The sequence below is a fragment of the Hyposmocoma kahamanoa genome, unplaced genomic scaffold, assembly GCF_003589595.1.
Source record: "Hyposmocoma kahamanoa isolate Upper Pololo Valley unplaced genomic scaffold, ASM358959v1 160, whole genome shotgun sequence".
In the NCBI taxonomy this organism is placed as follows: domain Eukaryota; kingdom Metazoa; phylum Arthropoda; class Insecta; order Lepidoptera; family Cosmopterigidae; genus Hyposmocoma; species Hyposmocoma kahamanoa.
In genome coordinates this window covers 2526758-2539524 of record NW_020653575.1, presented here as the reverse complement: position 1 = coordinate 2539524, position 12767 = coordinate 2526758, and the positions used below count along the sequence as shown (strand labels likewise).

The window sequence follows — 12767 nt, the reverse complement described above, 5'->3', positions numbered from 1 at the left end:
GTGGCCGAACGGTTATTACGCAAAGGTCCCAGGTTCGATTCCCGGGCCGGGAGAAATATTTGTATGACCTACATTTGTTTCTCTTGTCAGTTTGGGTGTAATTTGTGGTTGTCTATATGTGTGTCCATGGCACCCGCGACACAGGGTTTCCCTAGTGCGGGGCTATGTTGAGTGTGTGTGTTATTATTATTTTCGTATTTATTTTAAACTCTTATTTATTTATTATTATTATTATTATTATTATTCTTGTATAAATGTCGAGAAATAAAATCCTGACTATCCTCGCGAGGGAAGGGCTGCAACATTACTTCATGGGTAATATTCAAATTAGTTTCTTAACCTAATTTCGGTGGCAATTTACATTATTTAAGTATTCGAGTACATTATTGTCATGAAATATACGATAAAATACCAGCATACTACACTGAATATTAGATAAACCCCCTTTCTATTAAACTAGTTGTATTATTTCCGTATTTAATTTAAAATTAAAGTATTGTTCATACACACGCGCGCGCACACACTCACACACACGCGCACACACACACAGACACACACACGTACACACACACATTTTACTGCCAGAAATAAATAGGTGTAACCTAATTATGAGAAACGACACTGATTTTCGTAACACAGGTTACGTAATAATAACGCACACACACTCATAGCCCCACACTAGTAAAACCCTGTATCGCGGGTGCCATGGACACACACATAAATAACCACAAATTACACCCAAACTCAGAAAAGAAATAAATATAGGCCATACAAATATTTCTTCCGACCCGGGGATCGAACCCGGGACCTCTGCGTTGCATTCCAGCACGGCACCCGTTCGGCCTCGGAGGCATCTTATCTATATTAGTATCTAAGGTTATCTAAGGTAGTATTATCTAAATATTTTTATCCGTAAACATTTCTCTGAATTATGTTGTTCAAAAATCAAATTTGAACTGTGTTGTAGAATAAACCAACCAAACCTTTCATTATACTTCAATCGTTCATGCTATTATTCACCAATTCAGTTAGTTGTCATCTGTGCGCAAGCGATGTTGTGTCGTTCGTCATCGCGATTTTAAGTCATTAGGTACGTTTCAATCTAGGCTATATAGAATTTTCCCGACTTTTTTTTATTTTTAATGCTAAATTATTCAAATAATTAACACTACTGTAAAATTTAATCATTACCCTGTTTCGCTATGTGGATGTCAAAGAACCAACTACGGACTTTACAGTGCAATTTCCAAGTGCTTTCTGTGTAGTTACCACCTACTGCTTTTCCACAGAGAAGTATCAACAATGTACTGACAAAATTCAATGATTTATATACATTGACACTTTATATTGAGTCATTATAAGCACTACGAGAAGAAAAGTACTGACATTTTTGTGTTCGGTACTATTTAAATACTGTTCATGAACGGGTTAACCGTAATGCAGAAAGTAATAATTATTATATTTTATAATCTATGATAAATAACTTGTGGTAAAAAGTCATTGATACAAAACAAAAACTTCAGGAGAACAAATAATAACTTTTTCCTATATTAAACGCCCATAGCATCGTAAGCATTGTACTAATTAAAAAAATAAAAGCATCATATTATAATTCAAATATTTATTATTAAAGTCTTATTACAGATTTTAAAAGAAATTTTTTTTTAAAGTCTAAAAACGTATTTAATAATCCTTGGATTTAAACTTTCACGATTTTCACACATTATTGATTTTTAATTCGGGACTTCATCACTGACGACTGAATTCTGAAGTGTCCCTTCGAGACCATGGACGTTGCAATATATCCGAAACGTCGAGGTAAATAAAGGGATGATTGTCACTTGTTTTGCTAAAGATCATTAAACCATATTATATTATAAAGATACCACTTTCCACTTAACATCAGGTGGAGTGGAGTCATTTGCCTGTCAGGTATAAAAAAAAAAAAAAAAAAAAAACGCTTATAATGGCTTTCGTACCAAATCCATAACAAATTATAGACGTAACATATATTTAAAAAGTTATTAACCCTTGATTAACTCGCATGAAGAAAATCACACAACTACTCGCATGGGGTCCTCACTGACCCCAATTTGTTAGGAACATAAAAGTGGTATGAAATGCAAGAGTCAATATTACACATATACTATGATATATTACTCGTATATTAATACCTCAAAGGAACAACTCAATAAAAACTAGTGGAAACCTATAAAAAAATGGAATTAAAAATCTTTACGCTTTTGAAGTATCATGAAGTCAAAGTCAAAATAACATGTATTCTTACAACTTTTGAGTTTAACAGAAAGTGCTCTTTTAATTTGAATGAAACATGAATTTTTTTGGAAGTTGATTCTGAAATGACCCCGAAAAAAAAATAGCGGGTTTCTGTAGTTTGACGACCTCTTTACACACCGGTTTTCAAGGTGTCGCTATCTTTGAGGTCAGATTTCCATAAGTGCTTTAGTTGAATAAAGAATAAAGAATAAAGTTACTTACTTTGGGATCAGAGCAACTTATGTGATGTTATCTAATATTTATTTATCATTTATTATTCTATTCCTTTTTATAACGCATAGGAATGCATGTGTTTTTTTTTCAATATTTATTTAATTATTTATTCCACAAATAAATTTGTAGTTTAAGTAAGTAATGGGTAACTTTTGATTTAAGAAAAATTTAAATCTAATATTTGGCAGACAAAAAAATGTTGTATTGTTTAATAAAAAAAATATTACATAATGGTGGTGAGTCAGTCTTCTTTTTATCAACATTATGCTGAATATATATAAAAATAGAATTTGATAATTCTAATCAAAATTGAGATATGTTACGGTGTGGTAATCTTTGTTTTGTGTTTTAAGATGTGCCTTGGTATTGTGAATTATTGTTAAAAGTATTTATTCTGAAAAACATAATTTTTCGCGTTGTAGGGGCAACGAGAAAAATTTAATTTTTCATTGTCTGCCATGCCCAAAGGTTGATGGGAAGGGGCAGAATAAACAAAACTTAACACTTTCTTGTCAGTACTTAATGGTACCGCACTCAAAAATGTCAGTACTTTTCCTGCCGTACTATATTAATTCAATGTTTAATGTATGTAAGTCATTGAATTTTGTCAGTACGTTCATGATACTTCTTTATGGAAAAACAGTAGGCGGTAACTACACAGAAAACATTAGGAAATCGTACTATGAAGCACGTAGTTAATTTTTGTAAGAAACAGGGTACTTCGTACTATCATAATCTAATATTTAATTTTACGGAAAGGGTTAAGTAGTAAGATATGGGATTGTTGTGTTTACAGTGTTGCCAGATATTTTTGCAATATCGTAAAAACAAATTTGTTTTTTAATGATTAGTTCTTTCATGTAAGATTAAGTAATTTTTGGTATGATTAGTCTTCCAAGTAAATATTCAGGATTTTGGAATACTATTTAAAGTTTTGTCTCTAGCCCTAATTACCAATCACACAGAATTTACACATTTTTTTCTACAAATATGATGAAAATGGGAAAATTTTTAGGAATTAGGCTTAGACAGAAAAATTTAAGTTTTTTTAAATTAGAATGCGTACAGAACTGGCGAATATGCCGCGAACGTGCTGCATGTGCGCGCGCTGCACGCGTGCTGCATGCGTGCCATTAAAAATACATGTTAATATAATATGTAGCCAACGGCTCGCGAACATGATCGCACAACGTAATGCACGTATGCAGCTCACGAACCTTTCGCAAACAGCGCATTTGCGGCGCATTAGCCAGATCCGTACGTACCCTTATAAAAATGTTAGTCTACTTTTTATTTTGTTTCAAAATTTAGGGACGGTCGGTTATCGGTAAAATAATTGTCTTACCCGGGTAATAAAAAAAGACAGTGTATGTTACTGTAAAACATTTATTATATAATACTGAAATAAAAAATTCTATTTTTTTTAAGCAATTTGAAATTATTGTATCCAAATTGTAAGATGTATAATTCTATACCATTTCAGAGATTTCAATATATGGTGTCGCAATTAACTAACTAAACGAAAATGAAGATATTTATTTTGTTGAGGTAAGCATCCTTCAACTGACTGTAACTGCCTCCAAACGATTACCATGCTGGTCTGCCAGGCAGAGATACCGGGTTCAATTCCCGGGCCGGGAGAAATATTTGTACGCCTACTTTTATTTTTCTCGTGAGTTTGGGTGTAATTTGTGGTTTTCTATGTGTGTGTCCATGGCGTCCGCGATACAGGGTTTCCCTAGTTCGGAGCTATGAGTGTGTGCGTAATAAGTGCATAATAAAGATTTATTGCGCATTTATTGTGCGTAATAAATGCGTAATAAAGATTTATTACGCACACACCAGCCGTAAACATGATCTCGTGTACAAGTAAAATTTCGTATACAAGTTAATTTGCGTAAAATGCTGATATTGGCGGCGTTACAATAACAAAAAACCATTACACTGTATGACCTCAAATACTGTGCAGAATTATTTATTTAGCATTATCATATGGAAAAATATCATTCTAAAATAGCGACCTTCTTCAAAAACGTCTAATTCGACAGAAAAATTAGTAAACTAAAATTATTTCACATTCCAAATACAATTGTGTATTAAGTAAAATAGAAACTATTTTCTTATGGACCAGTAAATTCATGAAAAGCAGCGATATGTAACAGAGCCTGATGTTGGTGAACGTCGTAGATTTATTTATAGTTAGATAATGGCGAGCTTATAGCTTTTTTACAAGGTGTAATTCTGGATAAGCAGTCATGGTAACCTAATGATTCTCAGGCAGAGGGTTGTGGATTCGCATCCGGGCTTGCACCTCTAAGTTCTTAGAATGCATGTGCGATATTTAATTTCAAAAATACCATGCGCTATTCGCTGAATGAAAACATTGTGAGGAAACCTGCAAACATCTGATTTATTTATTTAATAGTTTATTGTACAGGAAAAATACAATAAGTCACAAAGAATAATTAAATTCAATTAAAAAGAAATTAAAAACAAAAGGTTCTGCTTATTTCTAATAGAAATTTCTTCCTGCAGACTTAAATACAGGACACTATATCTAAAAGAACATAATATGTGCACAACAAAACAAGAAAAAAAAATTAAAATAATATATAAATATTATATAAATACTTAGATAAATACATATTTTATAATATAATACCTAAGATATGGACGTATATATAAGATTTCAACACGTGAAACTCAATAACAAAAAAGCTATAAACTCAATAAGCTCTGCAGAAAAATGGTGATTTTCTTACAACAGGTACATAATTTGGAGATTTTTTGTGGAAAATGTCACTTAAGCAGACAATATGACTTAAAAGGTGTTTACAGACTGAACCCGCCAACTCAGCGACACCGGCTTGGTGTCGGCGACCTTATATCTAATCTAATGTAACACTTGAATTCAATGTCAATAAAAATATGAATTAAATGCAACAACAACATATTATGTACAAAATATCATTTTCCTTTTCAGTATAATCTTACAAATTAGTCAAATTGTACTAGGACAGAGAACATTTCCTAGTGATTTTATATTTGGTGCTGCCACTGCAGCGTATCAAATTGAAGGTGGCTGGAATGCTGACGGTAAGTAAATGACATTATCAGTAATATAATTTTATTAATACAAAAATCGGACACTTAAGAAAATTTCTTTCGATCTGGCTGGCGCTGGGAGTCTACACCCTTTCTCCGTCCAATACTCGATCAAAGCAAAACACAAAGTAAGCTTCATTCGCATCATGCTTTTTTCCATTTGGTCAAGTATTACAATGAGTAACACTTGACAGAAATTGTTTTGCACAGATGTCGGACGGAGGACGGGATTAGACCTCCTGGACCCCGATTCAGAACTCTTCGACATTTTAACCGAATCTTGTTCTCGAATCGAAGGTCACTTTCCGGTCAGTTATTCAGAACATTCAAGTTAAACGATATCGTTATCCAACAGCGTTTACGAAGTTAGTCGGTAAAATAGATTATTAGAAAAATGAAAATCCTTTCATATACAATTTTAGAATAGAATAGAATCATTTATTACATATTATCAATCTCATTATATTACAATTCGAAATATAATGTAAAGGGATAACATGATCGTCATTAATGTAAACAATAATAATATAAAATAAAATAAATAAAAGAAAAATACGAACTACAAAAAATTCAAAATTTTCAAAATACGAATGTCCAAAATTAAAATGTAATTGCAATTTATTTAAAAGAAATTTCTCTACACTGTAGAATTCATTATCCAATAAAAGGTCTTTCAGTCGGGAACAAAACACTTCGTCATTTATAACACTTTTTAGACTTGTGAGTAAGTGTTCGATTACTTGCGGATTTCTCGTTGCGAGTGCGGTTCGATGAGCAACGGGTTTCAGTGTTCCTATGTTACGTAATAATCGGCCTCCGCCTTTGCACCGATCGTAAATATGTATGTTTTTACACACAAAATGAATTACATCGTGAATGTACTGTGAATATGCCGTCATCACGTGGTGCTTTTGAAAAAGGCTTCTACAGGACTTATTACCCCTTAAGAGTTTAATCGCCTAAAATATAGGAATGCATTAAAGTAAATTAATAAAATTGAACAAAATCCAGACTTTATTTAAAATAATAATAGATTTCTATATTACATTCTTGTTTTGTGGATAATAGGACTTTCATTCGATAACTGTCTTCTGAATAACGTTTGTAGCCTTTGCCGGTCGAGAAGCTCTAGTAATCGTACGAGTGTGACATCATTCCGGTTCGGTTTCGAATACGACACTTTGACGTTCGATTCGGGTGTTGTGAATAAAAATTAAAAGAAATCGTACGACAAGTGAGTTATCGTAAGGTGAATCGACCCCTGATTGAAATCCAGCCGGATCGAAAGAATTTTACTTAGTGTTCGATCTCAAGCTCGGGTCAAAGATCTCAAGTTCGGGTGAAAAGTAATAATCTGGATTCGTCCCCCAATTTGCCATTTTTAAGACGTGAAATATTTTATACAACTACCAATGCTAATGACAACTACTGAGTTTCCGATAAAAAAAAGAATAATCGAAAGCGGTTCACAAATGTAATGTAATCCGTAACGTACACATAATTTTTTTTTTTTATAATTTTAAGTGACGTGACGAACAAGTCGTGCAGCTGATGGTAAACTACACGCCTATCCATAACAGTTGCAGTGCCACTCAGAGCTTTAAATCGCAAAGATCTGAGGGGCCCTGCCACTAAGTCCGTCAACATGAGACATAAGTTGATAAGTCCCATGTGCCAGTAATTTCACCAAATACATTCGAATTGAGAACCTCGTCCTTTTTTGAAGTGGGTTTAAAAAACGCAACAGTTTTTCAAAAAAGAAGCTATTTAAAATTTAATTTTTTTTGCAAAAATACGTGAAAATTTATTTATTTTAAATCATTTCCGATTTTCACGCATTATTTGATATTTAATTCGGGACTTAATCACGTACAACACATATTTCGTGATTTCGTCGATGTCGTAATGTTGTGTGTCGGTCTAGTGAGAACCCTAGTGCACAAATAAATAATGAAGATCAAGTGCGGGTAGTTAGAAAAACTCGCACGGCTAGAAGACGCTGACACTCGCCTCTTCAGTCCCTTCGAGACCATGGACCTTGCAATATGTGTTGTTTCTTAACTTCGAGGTAATTAAGATATGTTTCATACGTGATTAAGTCCCGATTTAAAATCAATTAATATTTTAAATCAATCTAGGAAACAAATTTAATTACCTTAATCAAATTACTTTTGAATTTGTTATCAATTACTTTTGATATTGTCTAATTTTAAACATAATATATTAATCTTAAAAGACTTTGTTCTTGTAACCAGAGCTATGTTAATCTTAGTTCATAAACTTAATTTAAGTTTTATATGAACAATTTGCAATATAAGCATAGAAACTCATTAAAACCTTATTTCATACCTTTGGTATAAAGCCACTTGTTTAGTTTTAATCACATGAAAATTATATTTATAATACCCAACTACATGAAACTACATGAAACACATTATGTCATCAATATCATCATCAACATCAACTACAGAGCAATATTATAATGCAATTATAAAGCAATTAAATACAGTATTTAAGTGCTTGGTTTGTGTGGCATGTGAGTCAACAGTTCGCGGAGTTCCGTAAACTTGAGCTCAGTCCCCCATGTTCGCTTTGTAAGTAATAATCGTGTCAACTATATCACGCAAAACTTCGAAAATCGTAGAAACATGCCTTATTTTGCTACTTTAGACTGCAAAAATGATGGTCGCACTGTAATAATCTATGGTGGTGTTTCGTATAATTATTGAAGTTTCGTTATTTAATTTTAATAAATTTTCATTTTTCCGTTTATAGTAATATTTTTTTATCACAAGAAATGAAAGTAAACCTGGAGAACCAAGTAACATCTCGAATTCGTCGTCGTTCAGCTACTAACCGCTAGATGGTAGCACATTGATTGAAATTTTAATATAAAATCAAAACGTCGTAACTTGCAATTATAGCTATTGGTATTGAACTTTTAAAGATATACCAATACAGTAAAGTTAAAATTTTATTAACAGTCCAAAGTTTGTTATTTATTTTTAAATTTGAAACTACGAACAATCATTATCAAAATTTCATAGTGTTTCAAATTATAAATATGAGTTTTGGCAACAGCGGTTCTGATAGTAGGTAATTTGTCCCTTCCTCTCCTTTCCATCAGCGGACCACCCGTGCCGGACTGCGTTGCCACAGATGGACGGTCAGTTCAATACCGTCCCGCACTAAAAAGTTTGGCAATTCGTTTTTATGCCGAACCATCAAATTGTGGAACCAACTCCCGGCGCATGTATTCCCTCCCCTCTATAATATCGGGTCCTTCAAACGTAGTGTGAAGAAGCATTTGGCCAGACCGGCAAAATGATAGTGACGGAGTGAAGATATTTGTGTTTTCCATCCGTTACTCTCATCTCTGGACTGTATTCGCACTTTCCATCAGGCGCGGTGCAGTCATTTTGCCGAGTCACAATAAAAAAAAAAAAAAAAAATTTTCTTCCGTGACATCAACCCATTTCAACATCAAGTGCTGGGCACGGGTCTCCTCTCACGCGACGGCTTAGACCATAGTCCACCACGTTGTCACAATGTAGGTCCCTTCACACGTTAGCAAGGGTTGTGAACATTCTTAGATCTACAGGTTTCCTTACGATGTTTTCCTTCACCGAAAAGCTCGTTGTAATTTTCAAATTGAATTTCGCACGTTCATTCCAAAAACTCAGTGGTGCGAGCCCATATTCGAACACACGGCCCCGTTCGAGAGGAGACAGTTCAAACCATTAGGCTACCACGGCCTTTTCCACACCAATTACGTACACGCGGAATTTTATAACTCTCATATTTAAACTTAAAAGTGGTTATCGACACATTTCGTTCGTAGAAATCTTTAAACCAGAAGAGTTGTCGTCGTGCAGATGTGGCCTTATTACACCAAGAATGCTATTTTGATTTACCAACTCTGACTTTGTTTCTAGTTTTGTCTCAAACTTGTAAGAAAATCAACGAATTAACCCAATTAACTTTGCAGATAAAGGCGAAAACATCTGGGACTACATGACCCACAATCGACCGACTGTTATCAAAGATCAATCCAATGGAGATATAGCGGCTGACACTTATCACAACTACCGTCGAGATGTCGAAATGATGAGAGAACTAGGGCTTGACGCTTATCGCTTTTCACTATCATGGTCCAGAATTTTACCTACCGGCAGATCAAATTACTTGAGCCAATCTGGAATCAATTTCTATAACAACTATATAAATGAGGTATGGGCCCTTAAGTTTATAATTATCTCAAGAACTTCATTTATTAATTAAATATTTCAGCCCTGCATCCAGGTTTTGCCCGCAAATATTACTATGTTGTCGACCCCTACGCCATTTGACGACTCGGATTTCTCCGGCCTGCCTTTGGCAACCACTTCACCAAGGCCTTTGCTTCATGTCAACAATTACATAAATACAACTCTTCGTTAATCACCCCACCACGATATTTTTTCTTGACAACCATACTCTTGTCGGTGTAGTCTCCTCCATTATTCACAATAATTGAACTCCTTATAGCTGCCACTTTTGCCTTCTATCTTATTTGCCCACTTAATGCTATTCTCGATCCTTCCTGTTCTCTTAAATTATAACTTATATCACATCATAATATGCTGCTCTGTTTTTCTGAGCTCTGGTCTACCTTCGATACTGGATCTCAATCAAGGCCCAATGCGAGTTGTGGACTTAGATGTATTCTAAGAATTTTCAGAACAAAATATACTGCATGTAGATGATCCCCATAATTGATCCATAATATTTTCTATGATGTGTCACAATGGCAGTCATTACTCTCAGTTTAAATTTTTTCTGTTTCATCTCTTGTTTTACTATTCCAGATGCTTAAATATAATATCACACCAATGGTGACATTGTACCACTGGGATTTACCTCAACCATTACAAGATATAGGAGGGTTCACAAATCCCCTTATCGCCGAGCTATTTGAAGACTATGCAAGAGTTGCTTATGAACAATTTGGTGATAGAGTTAAGCATTGGATCACTTTTAATGAGCCTAGGGAAATTTGTTATGAAGGCTATGGATATGATACTAAAGCACCACTAGTTAATGCTTCAGGAATAGGGGAGTATCTCTGTGCTAAGAATTTAGTTATGGCGCATGCGAAAGCGTATCATGCTTATAATAAGGATTTTAAAGATAGACAAAGAGGCGTTTGCGGTATCACGATTAGTGTTAACTGGATGGGACCTGTTACTGATTCTGTGGAGGACCATAAGGCAGCTGAATTGAGGAGACAGGGAGAAGTAAGTGCTTACAATTATTTGCTATATTTCTAACCTCTACTACTAGACTAAAACCACAGTAACAAATACTTGAACTGAATTCAGAAGTGAATTGAAAGCAACTTTGTCTGTCCTATTATGTTCATTAATAGATAAACTTTTTATGAATTTTTACTTTTTAGGTTTTTAAATGGGCTTTGTATTACCTACAACATGGAATTCGATAAAAACAATCTTGCTTTTATTAATTCGCATAAATATTTTTTTTAAATAGCTGTAGTTGGTTTTTGAATATTATAACTTACGTGAAAGTTCTAAGTGGTTAAATTTAATGGTGGGAAAACTTTTTTGTTCTTCAGTAACGGAGATGTTTAGTTTTGGCCCAAATCGTGTACCGAGGTACAACTTACGTCAAAAAATTTTTAAAATTGTATAGGAAAGGATCCATTAATTAAAATAATTTTAATTTTCAATAACAATTGCTGAAATATGTAATTCTACAATTATAATAATAAATGACACTGCACTCGACGAAACGTGCATTGTTGTGATTTGACTGCTGTCACACAAATAATAATACTTTAAAGATGCGAATCAAATGAAATATAGAACAGAAACGGAATAAAAATCTTTGTGGCGTTGACGTGTCGACGACGTCATGAAGTGGCATTTAATAATAATCTCAGTACAGAGTACTAAGAAAACCGACCTTAAAAGTACGTGGAATTACGTCTATTTGCTAAGTTTTGTTGAAGTATCCCCTAGTTCGCCACAACACAGGACTTGACACTGGAGATAATAAAAATCGGTTCTCACTACTCAAAGTATATGGAAAAAAAACGCCTTGAATTGGAGAAATAGCAAAATCAACTATTAAAATAATTGCTCCTAAATTAAAGTTAAGCGCCATTTATAATAAAAATGAATCTTCATGCGTGAACAGCCATCCTTAGAGGTGGATGATTCTCTTCAAAATGAAATGGGACCACTATGGAAGTACCCCCTTTCAAACAAAAAAAGAATCATGAAAATCAGTTCACAAATACCGGAGTTATCGCGTAACATACATACAAAAAAAAGTAAAAAAAAAAAAAGAAAAAAACATACAGTCGAATTGAGAACCTCCTCCTTTTTTGAAGTCGGTTAAAAAGGGGTTAACAATTCGGGACATAGTCTTTTATCTAACCGTATTAGATGTTTTAATAATATAACAATGAACTCTTAATATATTTATATTATCTTTCGTATTTATTTAGTTTCGAAATTATTATTTGTTTAATTTATAGAACATGTAATGACGTCAGCTAGCTGGTTATCATATCCGCGGCATACTTATATTTTTATTATTATATTACATATTTTTATATAATGTACGTGTGTCTGTAAATCCAAATAAAATTTTAGCTCTATCTATCTATCTAGTAAGTTATAGAAGAATTAGTAGGTATTTTTTACAGACTTACAAAAGGCGATTAGACCAATTTTTTTAATAATTCCGATTGTTGGATACATTTTTTTTTTTTTTTTTTTTGACGGGGGGAAGATTGTTGGATACCTACCATTTAAAGTATTTTAAAGCATAGACATTGCCATATATAAATTATTGTGTTGCCAGTCATTTATATGTTCGAACGATAAATTTGTACAAGTGTAAGTTTGAACAAGTGATTAACCAATTCTATTTAAATTTTAATTGAATTGATATTCAATTATTTTTTATGTGGAATGACTCAACTAGTTTGTTATAATTATTAATACAAAGATCGAACAAATCTTGAAAAAATTCCTTCGATCCGGCCGTATTCGAGACGACGTCTTCTAGCATACCGTGGCAGATGCTATACCAAGTAAGCCACGTACCAAACAAGCGGACCTCACGAATTTTTCTGTTTGTTA

At 33.5% G+C, this 12767-nt stretch overlaps 1 protein-coding gene across 1 annotated transcript in view; it reads left to right on the top strand.

The window, feature by feature from the left end:
• The first annotated feature begins 1043 nt into the window (after positions 1 to 1043).
• Positions 1044 to 12767, top strand: part of LOC113225454 (lactase-phlorizin hydrolase-like) — a 44665-nt gene continuing 32941 nt past the window's right edge. Inside the window, exons 1-5 of the mRNA XM_026457769.1 lie at positions 1044 to 1090; positions 3995 to 4059; positions 5495 to 5607; positions 9605 to 9846; positions 10464 to 10892. Coding sequence (XP_026313554.1) covers positions 4037 to 4059; positions 5495 to 5607; positions 9605 to 9846; positions 10464 to 10892 — 807 coding nt within the window. The 5' untranslated portion in view covers positions 1044 to 1090; positions 3995 to 4036. The remainder of the gene's footprint in view (positions 1091 to 3994; positions 4060 to 5494; positions 5608 to 9604; positions 9847 to 10463; positions 10893 to 12767) is intronic.